Source organism: Dipodomys spectabilis, unplaced genomic scaffold (genome assembly GCF_019054845.1).
Source record: "Dipodomys spectabilis isolate Male_0828 unplaced genomic scaffold, ASM1905484v1 ptg000098l, whole genome shotgun sequence".
Taxonomy (NCBI): Eukaryota; Metazoa; Chordata; class Mammalia; order Rodentia; family Heteromyidae; genus Dipodomys; species Dipodomys spectabilis.
The window spans coordinates 17,350,489-17,371,566 of NW_024870775.1; the positions used below are offsets into that span (position 1 = coordinate 17,350,489).

At 44.7% G+C, this 21,078-nt stretch overlaps 1 protein-coding gene across 1 annotated transcript in view; it reads right to left on the bottom strand.

Moving 5' to 3' along the window:
- The window catches only part of Fam120a (family with sequence similarity 120A), a 110,649-nt gene extending 92,560 nt beyond the window's left edge, over window positions 1-18,089 (bottom strand). The window contains exon 1 of the mRNA XM_042686918.1: window positions 17,377-18,089. Coding sequence (XP_042542852.1) covers window positions 17,377-17,850 — 474 coding nt within the window. The 5' untranslated portion in view covers window positions 17,851-18,089. The remainder of the gene's footprint in view (window positions 1-17,376) is intronic.
- Window positions 18,090-21,078: the final 2,989 nt, after the last annotated feature.

Sequence of the window (21,078 nt, forward strand, 5' to 3'; positions counted from 1 at the left end):
ACTAATTTCTCCAACTTAACTGAGTCACAGCAAGGGGGATATGAGGTGGAGAGTAGGAAGTGTAGAAACGTCTAGGCTCCAGCTCTTTTTCCATCCCAATCTACTGGACACTCTGTCCAGCAACCAAGGCAAAATCTGAAGGATTCTTCACTTTCTGTAGTTATAACTGTAATAATCCCACCCCTACCTCTGTTAAAACTTGTTATGTCTTTATCAGAGGAAATGCAATGTGGAATTACAAACCACAAGGCTGGGCTGTAGCTCAGTGGTAGATGTGTGCTTAGCAAGGGATCTAATACTACAAAAAACAAAATCCCCTGAGAGTAACAAAGGCTTTCTCAAAGAGTGAACAGCAAAAGTGTGGTACAACAGTTACTTGGGGGAAGGGGAATGTGTCAGCTCAATTTACCAAATAAATCCACAAAAAGCTTGAATCAACACTTGAAAGTTGATGGAGCTGGGTTCAGGATGACTATTTTTGTCAAAGCTCATGCAATTGTTCAGTATAAAGAATAAAATGTATGGAAATTTAAAAACAAGTTAACCAGTACGTCAGGGGATGCCAAAGCAGAACACAGATGGACAGGTGTCTCCAACTGTATTAAGCTGTGTATACACAACCTCACTGACCAGGATGGAGAGAAGGGACTGCTTTGGCTAGCTGAACACTATGTGTGAATGGAAATCTTAGGGCTGGACAAGCACCCTGCTCTGCTTGGTAACTTTGGTGTGTCTTCTTGAGTCTGAGTTGACAATTCTGAAATCACTTGGCAGGAAGACTAAGGCAGAAGCAAACCGCACAGGAGCCAGGTTCTTATTGGCAGAGGAAGAAGAGACAGTTGAGCAAGGGAGAAGGAGGCTCTGGATTAACATGAGATTTTGATGGGAACTGGTGCTCCAATGAAGACACGCAGACAGGGAGGGGGCAGAGCTGCTGGTATACCACTACACACAGACATTCCTGGGCCCAGCACAGGAACAGGAAATCACAAAATGTACTTGCAACATGAAATTTATAATCCTGGCACTCAGGGAGCTGAGGCAAAGGATCAACAGCTCCAAGCCAATATGGACTACACAGAGATCTTGACTTAAAACTCAATAAAAACAACAACAAAAATTATTGTGAGACATATTGTTGAAAAGATTATTTCATTCTGAACTCTCCAAAAGTATAATTCAACTTTAAAAGGTCCCCAAAATTACTTGCTGGTAGTCCACAAAAAGACTAAAACCACCTCCAAGTAAATTAAGCTTTAAATCAAAGTTTAAACTGCCTCATTATAAGAATCCCAGTCTAGTAACCACTGAGACTGTCTGCCACATTGAAAGTGGTGTGAGCAGAAGAGCAAGGAAATAAACTTCAAGACTCCTGTATAGTCCTCTTCAGCTGCCGGCTGAGTGCCAGTGCCCCATACAACACTCCAGGCCAGAGAACTGCAAAATCTATCAACAATTTCTTTCCTGCCACCCCTCCCCAAGAAACAAAGTATGTATACTTAATGCTGAAAAGTTTATTAGCAGCAAAATTCCCTACTTTTAGACCCCAGGAAGCACTTTGTATCTAGCTTAAGATAATCATCATAAGCTTATCACCTAGGTGACTACAGCCAGGTGCTGGTGATTCATGTCTACAATTCTAGCTACTCAGGAGGCTGAGATCAGAGGATCATGGTTCAAAGCCAGCTCAGGCAGAAAAGTGTGAGACTCCTTTCTTCAATTAACTACCAAAAGACCAAGGTAGTTATGGCTCAAGTGGTAGAGCACCAGTCTTGAACAAAAAAGCTCAGGGACAGCATTGTCTAAATGGAAACAGCACAAGTGCTTCTCCCTAATCTGATGGAAATCACACTACCTCAATGAGTACTGTGCCTAATACCAGGTGGTGAACTCTATCTTCTAATACTTCCAACTCCATCCCTTCCTGTACAGATAACATATCAGGAAGTGGCACTGTGATTCAAGTGGTAAAGTGCTTGCTTTGAGCTGAAGAGCTCAGGGGCAGCACCCAGACCCAGAGTTCAAGTCCCACGATGACAAAAAACAAAACAAACAGATCAGAATCAAACCAAGTAATAAACAGTTGATACATGTCAGTAAAGTAAACTATGAGAGGTTTCTTAATGTTTTTTTAAAAAAACAGAGGTTGATATAAATACATTTTCAGACACAAAGAAACAATGTTTCTTTTCTTTGTATAGCCTTTCCTCAGAATAATTCCACACTAGTTCAGAGAATAACTACAGACATCTCCAGCCAGCTTCCTGAATTAGAAGATAGAAATTAATCTGATCAGAAGAAGATGTGAATCCATCTTAATTCTTTCATTTAAAGAAAGATTTAGGGGGCTGGGCATGTAGCTTAATGGCAGAGTGCTTGCTTAGAATGCATGAAGCCCTGGATTTTTGATCCCTCAGTACCACATAAACAGAAAAAGCCAGAAGTGGCACTGTGGCTCAAGTGGTAGATTGCTAGCCTTGAGCAAAAGAAGCTGAAGGACAGTGCCCAGGTCTTGAGTTCAAGCCCCAGGACTGGCAACACACACACACACACACACACACACACACACACACACACACACACACACACACACACACACACACACACACACACACACACACACACACACACACACACACACACACACACACACGAATTATTGAATGTCAGCCATGAGCAAGAAAGCCAAGCAAGAATACAAGGCCTTGATTTCTAGCAGAAAGAAAGAGATAAAGAGAGGGAAGGGGATAAGGAAGGGAAGGAGAATGAGAGAACAAAATAAGAAAGGATTATTATTCAGGGTTGGGATGAGGGCAGTTTCAGTTCAGAAGATGACAAAATTCTAGAGGTGAATGGTAATGATGGCTATATAACACTGGGGTGTAGTAAATATCACTGAGCTATACATTTGGGTTAATGCAGTAAATTATATGTTGTGTGTATTTCACCACAGTTCTTTTAAAATGAGGAAAAGGAAGGAGATACAGCCCTGATTCCCAAAAGCTTAGGCACTTGGCTCCAAAATGTAATTTCCTACATTTTAAAAAGTACAGGTTTGATCCCTTTGGATAAAGACAATTAGCATGTACATGACAGAAAGTGTCTTCCAGGCAAAACTTGAGAGATTCTTTTTTTCTTTCTAGTCTCTTCAGTGGATTATTTTTTTTTTTGGGGGGGGGGGGGCGGATATGGTGGTGGGGCCTGAACTCTGAGCCTGGGCCCTGTCCCTCAGCTCTTCAGCTCAAGGCTAGCACTCTACCTCTTGAGCCACAGCGCCACTTCCAGCTTTTTTTTGCTTATGTGGTGCTGAGGAATCGAACCCAGGGCCTCATGCATGCAAGGCAAGTGCTCTACCACTGAGCCACCTTCCCAGCCCCCCCTTCAGTGGATTATTTGATATGCAACTACACTCTGGTTCAATGTTTACTTGATAAAACTGTCCTATTGCCCTTTAAAAAAAAAAAAAAAAAAAGTGGGAGGAGGAGTGATGTAATAAAATGCAAATTAAACTTTAAAAAATTTAAACATTTAAATAAAGATAAAAGGAGACATCCATGTGAATTGTATTTGTAATCTGTTTTATTTACTTATTTATTTATGGCCAGTCCTAGGGCATGAACTCAGGGCCTGAGCACAGTCCCTGAGCTTCTTTGGCTCAAGGCTAGCAGTCTACCACTTGAGCTACAGTACCATTTCCGGCCTTTTCTGTTTGCGTGGTACTGAGGAACTGAACCTAGGGCTTCATGCATGCTAGGCAAGCACTCTACCACTAAGCCCCATTCTTAGTCCCTTGGAATGTTTTAAATTGCCTACTGTATTAATCCTCTAATGACTCAGCTAAATCATAACATAATTATTCTTACTAAAATTTCATTCCAAGTTGGATACAATGGCATCCAATATGGTTCCAGCTACTCAGTAGGCTTGAGGACCAGAGGATTGTTTGAGCCCACAAATTAGCATGGGAAACAGCAACAACCTATTTCTAAATAAGTAAAGTCATCCTAGCTCTATGGGAAGCTGAAATGTGGAAGATCTGTTGAACTTCCATCTTAGAAGAATCTATGGGTGGGGCTAGGAAGGTGGCTCAGTGGTAGAGTGCTTGCCTTGCAAGCATGAGGCCCTGGGTTCGATTCCTCAGCACCACATAAGCAAAAAGAAAAAAGCCGGAAGTGGTGCTGTGGCTCAAGTGGTAGAGTGCTAGCCTTGAGCTGAAGAGCTGAGGGACAGCACCCAAGCCCAGAGTTCAGGCCCCACAACCGGACGCAAAAACAAAACAAAACAAAAAGAAGAATCTATGGGCATGGTAGCCCATACTTGTCATCTCAGCTTCGTTGGAAGACATTAAAATAAGCAGATCATAGTCCATGCACAGACACAGGCAAAAGTGATACTCTACCTCAAATACAACCAGTGCAATAAAGGGCTGAAGGAGTGACTCAACAATAGAGCTCCTGCCGAGCAAGTATAAGGCCCTGAGGTCAGAGCCTAGCACCACCAAAAATGTTTGTATTCACTCCAAAATACAATATATCAAAATTTAATTTTTACAAATTAGAAAACAGATTCAAGACCGGTACAAGGGCTGGGAAGGTGGCTCACTGGTAGAGCGCTTGCTTTGCATGCTTGAGGCCCTGGGCTCGATTCCTCAGCACCACATAAGCAAAAAGAAAAAAGCCGGAAGTGGTGCCGTGGCTCAAGTGGTAGAGCGCTAGTCTTGAGCTGAAGAGCTGAGGGACAGCGCCCAGGCCCAGAGTTCAGGCCCCATGACCGGACCCAAAAAAAAAAAAAGACGGGTACAATTTACTTCAAAATAGTGATACTAACAAATTCTCCATAAGACCTGGAGATTGAAAAAGACATCAATGGGCCTGGGAAGGTGGCTCCATGGTAGAGTGCTTGCCTTGCATGCATGAGGCCCTGGGTTCAATTCCTCAGCACCACATAAGCAAAAAGAAAAAAGCCGGAAGTGGCACTGTGGCTCAAGTGGTAGAACGCTAGCCTTGAGCTGAAGAGCTGAGGGACTGTGTCTAGGCCCAGAATTCAGGCCCACCACCGACAGAAAAAAAAAAAAAAACAAAAAAAGAAAAGAAAAGAAAAGACACCATCAGCAGTCTGTGCTGGTTATCACCAGTGGCTGAGATCTGGAGGATCTGCTCTTTGTGAATGTGCTCTAGTTCAGCAGGTGAGCCCAGCACTTCAGACCCATGAAGGATCAACTCTTGGCTGTATAGTCTATAGTTACTACCTACAGTAAAAAGCCAGTAGCATGATAAATCCATTCTTTCCAAAACACTATTCCTGTAACAACCAGGAAATGCCAAATGACTAGAGCACAAAAGTTTCCTGTCTCTAAATTACAGACATTTCACTATCATAACCTAGATATACAATGATACATTTTCCCTAAGGTGTCTAAAAACAAATGTCACAAACACAGGTGTAACAAGAGAAAAGCCAGCTAAATCTGACCAACTGACCTAGGTAGGAACTCCCTTGTGCTTTCCACACATCGAATATCTCTAGTTAAGAAGTATAAAAGGCTTATTCAAAGATAAAGCCTCTGCACCAGGTGGCCAGGCTTCACCTTTGGAATTAACTCTAACTCTGGACTGGCAAACTTCCACTTCCTGCCACAACACTGCCGTGTGTGAGGGGGAGGCAACAGCACTTACTCTTCAAATACTCTGTGCACACCTGCTACATACTCATCAGGTACCGTTCTAAGAAATGGGTATAGGTAAGGCTGTCATGGTCTCATTTTCTAGACAGAACATAAAAATAAGCAAAAGTGAAATAAAGGAGGAGCTACATGATAAATTATACAGGTCTCTAAGCATCCACACATATTCCTAGGGAGGCACAATGCCTATGTGCTTCTCTGATCATATAAAATAGTATTTATCAAAATGAACTGCAGGAAATATAAATAAGGTGTTTTCTTTGTTAAAAAAAAAAAAAAAAAAAGCCAGGCGCCGGTGGCTCACACCTGTAATCCTAGATACTCAGGAGGCTGAGATCTGAGGATCACGGTTCAAAGCCAGCCCGGGCAAGAAAGTACATGAGACTCTTATTTCCAATTAACCACCAGAAAACTGGAAGCGATGCTGTGGCTCAAGTGGTAGAGCATTACCCTTGAGCTGAAGAGCTGAGGGACAGTGCCTAGGCCCAGAGTTCAGTCCCCACGACCGACCAAAGAAAAGACTCATTACCTGATTTATGTAATTGTAACCCCTCTGCATACCATCTATATAATAACAATAAAAAAAACTTTTAAAAATATTTCTTCATATTATAACTATTTTGACATTTATTCCTATAGCTGACTGCTTGCTAAAGTTGGAATATGTAGTATGTATAAATTCACTTCTTCCTATTAGTATTCAGAAAACTAAAATGAAGAGCAATGTAGCACTAGAAATATTTCATAGATAGTGAGTGTGTGTGTGTGTGTGTGTGTGTGTGTGTGTGTGTGTGTGTGTGTGTATAGAATAGATATACATTTAGAGATCTCATGGCTTGATGACTTTACACAATTTACAAAGGCCCAAGAGGATTTGGTCACATCAAGATTTCCTTCCTTGGTACTACTGGTGTTTGGCCCAGACAATTTTCTGCTGTTGGGATCTGGTTCTATAGAGGCCTTGTATCTGGCCTCTCCCCAGTGCTTAAGTTAACACACACATTGCTGTCCCCTGACACTCAAAAATGCGATTAGACACAGCCTAATATCTCATCTGTCAACTCCAGTTAAGAACTAATGACAAGTCTTTACTAGCACATTGTTTTATGTATCAAAGAAAAGTTCCAAATGTTAACATGGACAAATGATTTTAATATTCTACCTCCACTATTGTGAGCTTCCTGGAGGTTTCCCTAATTTCCTGTTCTGTTCACTCTTCCATGCCTAGGCATTGACAGGCACTTGTGTACTGAAGGAATTAAGCACCCTTGTAAACTAGTTAGAAAAAAAGTTTAAGAAACTAAATCTTAACTGGGACTGATGGCTCATGCCTATAATCCTAGCTACTCAGGGGGCTGAAATCTGAGGATCAAAGCCAGCCTGGACAGTCCTTGAGACTCTTATCTCCAATGAACCATGGAAAACGAAAAGTAGAGCAGTGATCAAAGCACTAGCCTTAAGCCAAAGAGCTAGGGATAGCGTCCAGGCCTTGATTTCAAACCACACTGATTTGTTTTTTTTAAAGAGAGATCTTAGAGCTTGGTGCTGGTGGCTCACGCCTGGCTACCCAGGAGGCTGAGAGCTGAGGATCACACTTCAAAGCCAGCCTGGGAGGAAAGCCCATAAGATTATTATCTCCAATCAACGACTTTAAAAAAAATAAAAAAAATAAAAATGCCAGAAGTAGAGCTGTAGGTCAAGTGGTAGAGCACTAACCTTGAACACAAAAGCTTAAGAATAGTACCCTGGGGAAGGTGGCTCAGTGGAAGAGTGCTTATCCCACGTGCATGAGGCCCAGGGTTGGATTCCTCAGTACCACATAAACATAAACAGAAAAAGACAGAAGTGGTGCTCTGGCTCAAGTGGTAGAGTGCTAGCCTTGAGCTAAAGAGCTGAGGGACAGCACACAGGCCTGGAGTTCAAGCCTCATGACCAAAAAAAAAAAGAATAATACCCTGAATTCAAGCCCTAAGACAGGCACAAGGGAAAGGAGAAGGGAAAGAAAGAAAAAGAAACTTGGGGCTAAAAGCATGGGTCATATGGTAGAGTGCCTGCCTAGCAAGCCTAAGGCCTTGAGTTCAATCCCCAGTCCTACCAATAATAACTTAAAAATTAAAAATAAAATGAATGACTTTTTAAGTTTAAGAGGCATGGTGACACACACCTGTAATCCAACTCAGTACAACAGGAGCTTGAGCAGTCTGGGCTACATAACAAGACTTCATCTTAAAAAAAAAAAAAAAAGCTTAAGTAATTGGCCCAAATATCAAAAGAAAATGAAATCTGTCATGCCATATAAAAGAGCAAAGTAATATTTTTTAAATCAATAAATTTTATTCCTTAATAAATATCAACTAGAACACAGAAATGACAGAAAAAAATAAACTATTGATTATAGTAAAACTACAGAATGTGTAAAACTAAAAAAATTAACAAAACCAATGTGAAGAAAACTAACATGTAGGGCTGGGAAGATGGCTCAGTAGTAGAGTGCTTGCCTTGCATGCCCGAGGCCCTGGGTTCGATTCCTCAGCACCACATAAGAAAAAAGCCAGAAGTGGCGCTGTGGCTCAAGTGGTAGAGCGCTAGCCTTGAACTGAAGAGCTAAGGGACAGCACCCAGGCCCAGAGTTCAGGCCCCACGCCCGGACCCAAAAAAAAAAAAAAGAAAAGAAAAGAAAACTAACATATACAAAAGAATCCTTACTAATATGTACATAAGAAAATTTAAGGGCTTGGAAGCATGGCTAAAGTGGTATATACATATACATGGATTGCAAATGTAGCTCAATGACAAAGTGGTTGGATCCAGGGGGCCCTGGGTTTGATTTCAAAAGCACAGTGGAAAAACTATGAAACACATAGTTCTGGAGTTCCAGCTGCAGGAGGATCTATATACACATCTGAATAAATGGACCCTAATGGCTTTACCCAAGTCTCAGCAGAAGATATAGTAAACTGCTCTGTCAAGGTATATAGGTTGAGGAGTCATAGCCAGTATGATGAATCAGGAAATGGTTATAAGTTCTGAGTATATTTCTCACATCATGAATTTATTTACAACCATTTAAAAATGTTGATAAACACCAATGAGTTTGCAAAGCAAATCTTGGAGATGGCATTGGTAAGTTCATGTACTACACTGTTGAGAATGAGAAAGAGGCACAACTGAGGATGACTGGCACCAGCAGGGCACATTTCATTATTGTGGACTGACAGTAGGAACTGATAGGGCAAAATGACCCTTGAGTAGCAATTAACTCTGATGTAAGTGGCTACAATGTTCAAGGGTCAAGCCAGCTGGGACTAGTAAGTGAAATCAGCCTGGGAGGAAACACACAGCTTAAACATCTACTAAGAGAAATCTTCAAAGAGTTAACATAGGGCTGAGGTTATAGATCAGTGATAGGAAGCTTGCCTAGCATGTATGAGGCTCTGGGCTCAATCCTCAACAATTAAAAAATAAAAATAAAATAGTTAAATGGAGCTGAGCACAGTAGGTTAAGCCCATAATCCTAGTTACTTAGGAAATAAGATCAGAGAATAGCGGTTTGACCCAGCCAAAAAAGTCTAAAAGAGTCCATCTCAACTAATGGCTGGTCTTGTTGATACACCCCTGTCATCCCAAGCTATGGGAGAAGCACAATGGCTGGAGACACTAGCACATGCCTGTAATCCCAGTCATAGAGGAAAAAGCACAAATAGGAATCACAGTCAAGATGTAAACACGAATGCAAAAACTAGCTGACATATTGGATGAAAGATAAAGCCCTTAAGGACAATATTGAAAAGGCCATGATTTCACAGCACCTGACAGAGTCTCCCTGTGCTCTTGTGGCCAGCCAGTATGGATGTCTGGCAACATGGAGAGGATCATGAAGGCACCCGCATACCAAACCAGCAAGGACAGCTACACAAATTACTATACCAGTCAGAAAAAAACATTTGAAATAAACCAAAGGTATCCAATGATCAGAGACATGCTTCAAAGAATTAAGGAAGACAAAGAGGACAAAACAGTTTTGGATCTTGCCATGGTTTTGTTTGAAACAGCAACTCTCCAAACAGGGTATCTTCTACCAGACACCAACGCCTATGGAGATAAGATAGAATGCTTCATTTCAGTTTAAACATTGTCCCTGAAGCAAAGGTGGAAGAAGAGCCAGAAGAAGAACCGGAAGACACAGCAGAAGATGTGGAGCAGGACACCACAGAGCAGGGCAAAGAGGAAGAGATGGATGCAGGAACAATGAAGAAGAACAAGAAACAGCATAGAAATCTATAGCTGAAAAGATGAAATGTAAATGATACACTCACCATGGACTCTGTGTGGAGAAGGAATGTGAAATGTTTGTCATTTCTTTTGAGAGACTTATTCTGGATCCCTTCCCCCCTGCCGCCCTCACCCCTGAACTATAAAATGTTGGAAGAAGTGGGTTTTTAGTTGAATTTTTTAAACATTCCTCATGAATGTAAATTTGTACTATTTAACTGACTATTCTTGGTGTAAAATCTTGTCATGTGTATAAAAATTCAAAAGATCCCAAATTTTTTTAAAAAAAGTGGTTGACAGAACTATTCAAGCAACACAGTGCCTGTTTAGCAAGTATGTGGCTCTGAGTTCAAATCCCAGTATCACTCACACACACACTCTCTCTCTCTCTCTCTCTCTCTCTCTCTCTCTCACACACACACACACACACACACACACACACACACAGAGTTAAACAGAATTACTATATGACCTAATAATCCTTCAATGTATATCAAAAACAAGAACAACAACAACAAAAAAGCAGGGATTCAAACTGGAATCGGTAGACCATGTTCATAGAGGCACTATTCATTATTCACAACTCATAAGGGGAAACAACTCAAAATATTCAGTGGCATTGCACACAAATGGAACATTATTTAGCCTACAAAAAGGAAGGATATTATGGGACATGTTGCAACAAAGACACTATGCTGAGCAAATTAAATTACAGCCATGTGCTATATAGCATTCCAATGTTTGGCTGCATCAACTATGGTGATTCTATAAGATAATGAGGATAAAAAATCCCTATGGTCGAGAATTTTTACTGCACTTTTACAATGTTTAACCACATAAGTACCACTGTATTAACAACTGTCTATAGCATTCAGAACTCAAACATGTTATAAAGGTTTGTAACCTACATGTACGTGTAGGTGACACCACTTAGTTTTGTTCACGTATACACTATGAAATAGCCTAATGATGTATTCCGCAGACTGTCTCTGTCCTTAAGCAAGACATGACTGACTGTGAGTACAAAACTGGCACACCTGAGAAACACACTCACCTTAAATGGATGAGTGGTTTGAGTTAAGATAGGACCAATTCTGATTTCTGAACCGGAATTCTTTTTTTTTTTTTTTTTTGGGGGGGGGGGGGGTCCGGTCGTGGGCCTGACCTCTGGGCCTGGGCGCTGTCCCTCAGCTCTTCAGCTCAAGGCTAGCTGTCTATCTTTCACTTGAGCCACAGCGCCACTTCTGCCTTTTTTTCTTTTTGCTTATGTCGTGCTGAGGAATCGAACCCAGGGCCTCAGGCATGCAAGGCAAGCACTCTACCACTGAGCCACCTTCCCAGCCCTGAACCAGAATTCTTGTAAATTAAAGGTCCTTAAGAATAAGACATCAGAGCTGGCACAACTGCCACAGCTGCCACGGGATGAATAGTAGGTAGGCACACTCTCAAAGTACTGTCACATAATGATCTGAGCTGCACGCTCCTTCTGCCGGGGTTAAGAGTGTTGTCCCCAGATGTCGCTGAATCAGCCGATCCTGTTTCTCCACTAATATGTGGCAGTAAAGCCCTGACAGCAAACTGATAAAACAAATGTGAGGTAGGGCCTAGCAAGCACCTGGTATGGTATCAGTAAGATCCCTCCCCCAAAAAGTACACAGGAGATCATCATCGTCCCCAAAACAAACATATTAGGCTAACCATGAAAGTCTGAAACCATGGTCCAATCTCACATTCTTTCTGCCTTACATACAAAACACAATTTTATGTAAGATCTTAGTAAAAACACCAGAGCACCAGTTTAACAAAACTTCACTGGAGCAATCAGGATAAGATCTGAAGAACTTCAAGTCTTTATAAAAAAAAAAAAAAAAAACTTCAGTGATTTAAAGGCACTAAGATTTTAAAATAAACCTAACTCACTTGCTGAAGTTTCAAAGGTTATGATGACTCAAGGCACACAAGAGGAAACTCTCAGTTACCAGCTAAAGCCAAGTCCAAGTTGGCCTGTTCAATGCCCTAAACTAGTTAATACAGTAGGCCAACTTCAAATGGTCAGAAAAATACAGTTATAACGTAAAACAAACAAGCAAAAACCAGTGCTTTTTACTCTATCTAAGAAGTATTCTCTACATCAAGAAGTATTTCACTAAGCAAACGTGACAGGAAATTATACCTTTCTGTAAATTTACAAAACACTAAGAAGACCAGTAAGATAAGGTTTTTGTAATGTCATACATTACATATAGCCAGCAGCTCAAGTCAATTCCATTGCCAATACAATGATCCCTCATCTATGGCAGGAATTACATTCCAGAGACCCCAGCAAAAGGTGAAAATCCACGAAGTAGCAGCCTTAGATAGTTGTCCCTCACAATATCACAGTTCACTTATTGATACGGTTGAGATCTGAAAACAGATTAAAAGCCTCAGGCAGATAAAGCCAAGAGACCCATTTCCAAATTACCAGAAAAAAAGCTAGAACTAGAAACTTGGCTCAGGTGGTAGAGCTCCAGCCATAAACAAAGAAAGCTGAGAGAGAGCTCCAGGCTGAGTTCAAGCTCCAGTACCAGGGACCAGGTACCAGATGACATAGAGAGGGGAAGGGGAGGGGAAAAGAGAGAGGGGGGAGGGAGAGAGGGAGAGAGATTCATGCAAGTTAATGAACAAATATTATCAATCATTCCTTTTTTTACTGCCAAAGTAGTATTCAATAGTAAGGATCTATCAAGGAATTCACATTCAATTATTAAAGGATATTCTAATCATTTCCAATTTGAGGCTATCATGAACAAAGCTGCTATAAATACTAAAGTGCCAGGTTTTATAAGAACAAAGTTTTCACTAGGAAAACACCTAAGAGTGAGATTTGCTAGACTATATACGAAACTGCCAAACTGATTCCAGAGTGATGGCACCATTCTGCATTTCCAACAGAACTGTGCAAGAATTCCAGCAGCTCAGCATTGCTTCTAGCACTTGCTATGCTCAGTCTTCTTTTATTTTACTCCTTCTAGTAGATATGCATAAAAACCAAAATTCATTATGGTTTTAAATTTTTAACCAATTTAACCAGTGGCTTAAACAAAAAAAAAGTAATCCAGGAAGACGACACAGAACTAGAGGGAATCAGGGAAAAACATACAACAGCGGGACCCATCAGCTGCACTGGACATTGATCAAAATGAACTAAGCAACTCAATAGCAGTGATGGGAGGGAGGGAACAAGTGGGAAAAAGGGAACAGCTGATGCTATGCAAAACAAAAGAAATGTACATATAACCCATGTGGAAGAAATAACTGTATTGCAAAGCTCATAGAACTCATGTTATAGACCATGATATAGAAAATTTGCCCCATGAAAGTTAGAATATGTATGTGACTTTAAGTAAGCATCACTATCCCACAATACTATGAAATTTGGAAAATTATGTAACTACTTAATCACAATAAAAAATTTGGAAAAAAAATTTAAAAATAAAAAAAAAGTAAGGAGGGCATTGTGGCTCAAGCCTGTAATCTTAGCTACTTAGGAGGTAGAGATCAGGGGATCGTGGTTTAGGGCCACCCCAGTGGACAAAAAAAAAAGACTCCAGGGCTGGGAAGGTGGCTCAGTGGTAGAGTGCTTGCCTTGCATGCCTGAGGCCCTGGGTTCGATTCCTCAGCACGACATAAGCAAAAAGAAAAAAAGGCAGAAGTGGCGCTGTGGCTCAAGTGAAAGATAGACAGCTAGCCTTGAGCTGAAGAGCTGAGGGACAGCGCCCAGGCCCAGAGTTCAGGCCCCACAACTGGACCAAAAAAAAAAGACTCCACCTCAACCAATGGCTGGACGCTACTGTCATCTCAAGCTATGGGAGAAATACAATGACAGTACATAGGGGTGCATCAGTCACCCCAATAACTCTTGGAAACACAAATAAGAGCATTATAAGAGCGCTGGAAGAGTGGCTCAAATGGTAGAATGCTTGCCTAGCAAGTGGGGGAACCCCCAAGTTCAACCCCAAGTGCTATCATTAAAAAAATAAGTATACTCCTTTAAACAGAGACCACTTAAATAAGTTTTTCCTGACTTAAAATCATCCTTATAGAAACAATATACATACTGAAAAAAGTTCCAAACATATGGAAACAAAGCACTCTTTTCTTTTCTTTCTTTTTTTGGTCAGTCGTGGGGCCTGAACTCTGGGCTTGGGCACTGTCCCTCAATTCTTCAGCTCTTGGCTAGCACTCTACCATTGGAGCCACAGCGCCACTTCTGGCTTTTTCTGCTTATGTGGTGCTGAGGAATCGAACCCAGGGCCTCAGGACTCTTTTCTTAACTGGTTTTTTCTTTTTTTTTTTTTGTCGGTCATGGGGCTTGAACTCTGGGCCTGGGCGCTGTCCCTCAGCTCTTCAGCTCAAGGCGAACGCTCTACCACTTGAGCTACAGCGCCACTTCCGGTTTTCTGGTGGTTTTTATTGGAGATAGGAGTCTCACGGTCTCTCCTGCCCGGGCTGGCTTTGAACCGCGATCCTCAGCCTCCTGAGTAGCTAGGATTACAGGCATGAGCCACCTAACTGGTTTTTTCTTTTGCTGATGATTCTGTATTCTTTATCTTATATACAGTATATTCATATCTGTAGGAGGATGAGAAAGAGTGAAAAGTGCAGCAGTGGTGCACAATGGACACTGATGAAAGTGATCTATAGAACTCGTGGGTGGAGATGGGAGGGCCGGAATGGGAGAGAATGAGGGAACAAGACACTGTACCTATTGCACGACAAATGTAAATGTAACCCCTCTGCATATCACATCTATAATAACAATAAATTCTTAAAAATCATCCTTATAGAGTAAACAATATACTACCCACAACAATATAGACACATAGGGTTGTTTTTCTAAAATAGTCTCAGAATATCTGCTTTTTATAGCATTTTAAATCTTCTCCTGTCACTTCTTGCTATTAAGGTACTTCTGCTTCTCTGGCAGACTTTCCTCTTAACTCTCTTCTCAAGCTGAGTGGAGAAAATAAACAACCAAGCTTGATAGAATTACATCTTTAAGAAAAAAAAAAAAAAGAGGGTAGTCTGAGAGTGAGAGAGCATAAAGGTTCTTCAGTGAGGAAAGAGAAAGCTATTTTTTCCTGTCATTGTCCCAGAACTTCCTGATTTCTCTCTGGGTTGCTGAAAAATTTCTACCAGCTAAATTTCTTGGGCATATTAGAAGTTGAGGTGGTCGGGCTGGGAAGGTGGCTCAGTGGTAGAGCGCTTGCCTTGCCCTGGGTTCGATTCCCCAACACCACATAAGCAAAAAGGAAAAAAGCAGGAAGTGGTGCTGTGGCTCAAGTGGTAGAGCGCTAGCCTTGAGCTGAAGAGCTGAGGGATAGCACCCAGGCCCAGAGTTCAGGCCCACGACCGGACCCCCCCCCAAAAAAAACAAAAAACAGAAGTTGAGGTGGTCAGATAAGGAACCACCAGGTAACAGTCATTACAATATTAATCTGTGCAATTCACACATTATAATCTCACATCAGGAATTAAGCATTTGCATAAAGCAAAATATATACAAAGTTATCCTGTATCCAGAAATCTAGATGGAATATATATCATCTTGAGTGAGGCATAAATCTATTTTCCAAATATTTGGGCCTTACCAAATACACATAGGCCCAAATATTCTGCTTCCAATTTAAAAAGCATTTAACAGTTCTTCCAAAAGATGCTGCAACCATATACATATACTGAATGGAATGTGAAGTAGTAGTATTCCCTTTAAAGTCATTTGACTTAAGATACTGCCTGTGCTGTTAGCAAGAGCAAGGGAGAAAAGCAGCTCATCTCGTCTCAACAAACCAAAACTAAAGGGAGATTTTTGGGATCGCTCTGATCACAACAGAAAAATGGTCTCGTTTTCCCTTTCCCAGAGCCCGCGGCTACTGAGAAAACGTGAGGCACGGGCCTCTCACCCGAACTTCTCGAGGAATGGCACGCGGCCGGTCTGCCTGCCAGGCTCACGGGCCAATCACCACTCCTCCGGCCGCCTCCGCCCTCAGACTTAAATATCGGTCTGCCAATTGCAACAGGATGCTGGGTGGGACTTCCGCTATCATTTTAGGCTTAACTACCACCATCTCGTCACGGGCTGTGGGGCGATCAGGAAGAGAATTTTTTTTTAAACTTTGGACGCAAGCTAGGTTCCAAGAGAAATAAAAGAACAAGCCAGAGTGACACGTGCTAGAAAAGCAGAAAACAGCTTCCACCCACCCATCCACCCCCCCCCAAAAAAAAAGCCGCTTTAAAGAAAACGAAAACGCAAGCAAAGTCCGGGATCGTTTATGTTCATCTTTCCAGTCAACTGCAAGGTCCTGAAGTTCTCACTCTGGCCCAATTCTGGCCTCAGAACCTTCTGCCAAAGGGATAGCAGAAGGCTGACAATGTAGAGTTCTCACTGCCCACCCATTAGGGCACCGCTGAAGGTCACTGAGCACACACAGCCAGAAACAGATCCTGCAAGTTCATACCTGTACTGCACGGCCTCCAAACTCTTACCCCTAATTTTGAACTACTTCGTTGTCTCAGACCTAACAAACTGAGCTTCCAGAACGGACAGCATCCTATTCCCTCAAGTTTTATAATACCTTGAAAGGCTCTTAACACCAAAAGTTCCTCCAGACATCAATTTTCAAAAGCACTGGTACAGGGCACCGCGTTCTGAATTACAGGCCCATGCACAAGGCTACGGAGGCAGCAACGCTATGTCCAACCGTCTCTTCTCATGGTCCTGGCGACCCTCCACTATTCCTGTTTACCCCACAGCCTTCCACCATAAGCTTGTTGCTGGGAAATAACGTTTTAAATTCGAGGGGCGGGGGGAAGGGAAGGAGGGAGTATACTGTTGAAGTCGAAAGCGAGTGGGTAACCTGCCAGCCTCCCAAAGGGAAAAAAAAAAAAAAACACGAAGGAGATTGGACAAGATGATGGCACTGCCAAGCCGAATTCTGCTGCGGGGCTCTCCACCACCCCTCGAGTGTGCTCACTCGCCTGCGCGGCCGGAGGAAGCGGACCAGGAGGGACCACGGTAGGCGGACTTCAACGGTGCGCGGCCTCAACAGCCGGGCATCATCCATCTTGCGCCGTCGAGCCGGCACCAGACCGCTCTCCAGAGAACCCACGCGCCACAGCCTGGAGACACGCTGCACCCCCGGAAAAGCAACCCGGGAAGGCGGTGCGGCGTGACCCTCGGCCCTAACAGAAGCAAGAACCATCCCCCTCCAGGCCCAGCTTCGTCCCCTCCCGGCTGCCATGAACCTTGGCCCAACCCTGCCTGACCCTGGCCCTGGCCCAAGAAACCCCCAAGTCCAACCTTGACCCCAATCACTAGGGGCCCCCAAGCCCGGCCCTGAATTCCTCCCTCCCCTCCCCTCCCGTTCCCCCGAGCACACCTTGACGTGGAAGCGGATGAGCGCCAGGCGGATACAGTGGGCCATGCAGACCGGCGGCAGGAACCAGACCTTGGGCGGCGGCGTGCCCTTGTTCTGGACATGGCTGACGATCTGCTGCGCCGTCTGGCGCTCGTTGCCCTGCCGCTTGACCCACTCGTGCAGCCGGGCCTTCTCGAGCGCTCCGTTGAAGAAGACGAAGAGCTCGATGTTGCCACCGAAGCAGGCCTTGGCCAGCGCCGCCAGGTAGCCGAGCATGTGGTTCCATTGGCCGCCGCTGACCCAGTCGGTGTAGAAGCCGCCGTAGAGGCGGTGCAGGCAGTTGTCGGCGTCCACCAGCAAGCGCAGCGGGGTCTGCGGGGGCCGCTGCCGCCCGCCGCCCACCAGGCTGCCCCGGGCCAGCTTCTGCAGCTCCACCGGCACCACGGCGCTCGGGCAGTGCTTCTCGATGTAGTCCTGGAAGCCCTGCACGCCCATGGCGGCGGCGGCGGCGGCAGCGGTGGCGGCGGGGCGAGCGCGGGCGGGCGGCGGGGCCGGGGGCGGCGGGGCGGGGGGCGGCGGGGCCGTGGCGCGGCCGGCGGGCGGGGGCGGCCTCTAGGGCGGACTGGGGCGGGCCCGGGGCTCGCTCACGGCCGCCGCGGCCGCCATGTGCCGTCGCCTCCCGGGGCCATGTCTGGGGAGGGACCTGCGCCGCCGCCGCGCTGCGAGGCCGAGGCTGGGCCGGGCGGGGCGGCGCTGACGTAAGGCCCGCCCGCGCGGACGCCGGCGGGACGGAAGAGGCGGTGCCGGGACGCGGCTGGGCTCCCGGGAGGTGGCAGCGACTGTCGAGAGGGCGGAGGAGGGGCCGGAGAAGCCGGCCTCGAGTCTCGGGCCCTCAGGGCGCCGCGGCCGGGCGGGCTGGAGGAGGCGCCTGGGCCTGCTCAGGCCGCGCCCCGAGGCCAGAGGCCGCCCCGTCGCGGCTCCGCCCCTCGGCGCCAGAGGGCGTGGCCTGACCCGCCTGCTCCGCCTCCGCCTGCTCCTCCTGTGCTGCCGCCGCCGCTGCCCTGCAACTGGGAGTGGGAGCTGGGAGCCCGGGAGCGTGGAATAGGAGGGGGGACTGGGGAGGGGGGGGGTGGCGAGGATGGCGATGGAGGTGCAGGCGGGCTCCTCCACTGCGAGAGGAGTGCGGGACAGCTCTGTGTTTCACGGATGACGGCCAGACACTTTGTGGAGTGGGAGGGTCCAGCAGTCTTTCCTGCCGGTGCGAATAGGCCCAAAGGAACGCGGGGAGCGCCGCGGATCTCCCCGCCGCGTGCGACCGGGGACGGAGCCAACCCTCAGCGAGGGATGGATCTGCGCTGCTCCGGGAACGTCCGCGAGGAGACGGCTTTTTAACCCGAAGACAAAGTTGGTGCTTTGAGCGTCTTCTGTGAAACGTTCTGGAGGAGGGAGCTCTTCAGCCTGCTCCCACGGATCTTAAAAAGTAGCGCTCTGGGAAGTGGCGCTGTGGCTCCAGCGGGAGAGCGCTCGCCTTGAGCTGGGGAGCCGAGGGGCAGCGCCCAGGCCCAGAGTTCAAGCCCCACGACAGACGAGAGAGAGAGACAGAGAGAAAGAAAGTGGCGTTCTTTGCTTACTTTGGACTGTCCATCAGTTCTTTTTCCGCACAAGCCTGTGACGGAGCGCCTGACCGTCCTGGCGGGGGCCGGCGTCCCTTTCAACTAGTCCGTGCAGACCCAAAGAAGCCCATTCTCTTTGGTGTATTGGAACGATGTCAAGTTCAGGCTGGAATGTGTACAGCAATGCTCTAGGCGTTTGGGAAAGTTATTTTTAATTTTTAACGAGCAAGTTCTGACACAGGCATACATTTAATAATAAAGCCAGGATTACCTGGCTTTTTAGAGCCAGGTTAAATAACACCCGAGAGAGAGCCAGATTTCCTCTTGGAACCCACGGTAGGTATGCAACATTGAGCAGTAGTTTTCACCACTCACTGTTTACCTCACTTGTTATTTGGGTCAGGGTGTTTTTGTTGGTTCGGTTTGGTTTGGTGGACATTAAGCAGACAAACCCTCTATCAGTGAACTATCTTCTCATCCATCGTTCTTTTAGGTATACTGTTTTGTTTTTATTTTAATACTTAGGTGCCAGCATCAAGATTTTGGAAATAAATGCATATTCTGGCAGCAGAACATCAAATCCGTCTACTCTTTCGATGACCTTGTTAAAATTTAATTTTTTTTTTTTTTTTTGAGGAGAGGTGGGACCAGTTCTGGGGCTTAAACCCGACCGTTACTCTCTCATTTAGGTTTTTCTACTCAAGTGTGGTACTTTACCACATGGGCATCACTACCACTTCCAGCTTTGGGGTGATTAATTGGAGATAAGCATCTCTCTGATTTGTCTGCCATGGCTTGCTTCAAGCCTACCTTTAAACCTAGATCTTCAGATCTTAACCTCCTGAGTGGTTAGGAATATAAACGTGATCACCAGTACACACTACTTAACCATTTCTAACATTGCTTCTTATCACCTGCAAAATGATGATATCAATAGTATTTATCTTCTGGGTTGTTTTTTAAAAAAAAGCTTAATAATTGCTGGCTTTTGTTTTAACATAATTTATTATAATATATAATGTGTATTATATATTATATTATATATAACTTTATATGTGGAATTAATATATAATTATACATATACAATTATATAGAGATATATAATCTATAATTATAAGGATCAGTTCTAGTTTTGAAAGTTTAAAATTCATTTTATGTATTTAGTTAACTGCATTGGTACTAGGTTTTTTGTTTTGTGTCCGGTCGTGGGGCCTGAATTCTGGGCCTGGGCACTGTCCCCCAGCTCTTCAGCTGAAGGCTAGTGCTCTACCACTTGAGCCACAGCACCACTTCCAGCTTTTTTCTTTTTGCTTATGTGGTGCTCAGGAATCGAACCCAGGGCCTCATGCATGCAAGGCAAGCACTCTACCACTGAGCCACCTTCTCAGCCCCTGGTACTAGGTTTTGAAATCAGGGCCTGGCACTATTCTTAGCATTTTCCAGTCAAGATTGGTGCTCTATCGCTTGAGCCATGTCTCCATTTCAAGCTTTTTGTTGTTGTTGTTGTTAGTTGGAGGTACTAGTCTCACAGACTTTCTTGTCTTGGCTGTCCTCATATCTCAGCTTTCTGAGTAGCTGGGATTATGGGTGTGTGCCACTAGCATTGGGCTTAAAAGGTAATTCAAACTTTTTTTTTTGTTTTTACTAACAGTAATAATGATGAATTTTCAGGCTTGTGTTTTTTTGTTAGTTTGTTTTGGGGCTTTTTGTTGTTGTTGTTGTTCCAGTTCCAGGCCTGGGGCTTGAACTTAAGGCCTAGGCACTGCCCTTGTACTTTTCCCCCTCCCTCAAGACTAGTTCTCTGCTACTTGAGCCATACCTCTATTTCCAGCTTTTTGTTGTTGTTGTTGGTCACAGGGCTTGAACTCTGGGCCTGGGCACTGTCCCTCAGCTCTTCAGCTCAAGACAAGCTCTCTACAACTTGTGCCACAGTGCCACTTCTAGTTTTCTGGTTGTTAATTGGAGATCAGAGTCTCACGGACTTTCCTGCCCAGGCTGGCTTTGAATCACAATCCTCAGATCTCAGCCTCCTGAGTATCTAGGACTACAGGCTTGAGCCACCAGGGCCCGGCTACTTCCAGCTTTTTAAATTGGTTAATGGGTTCTGGGT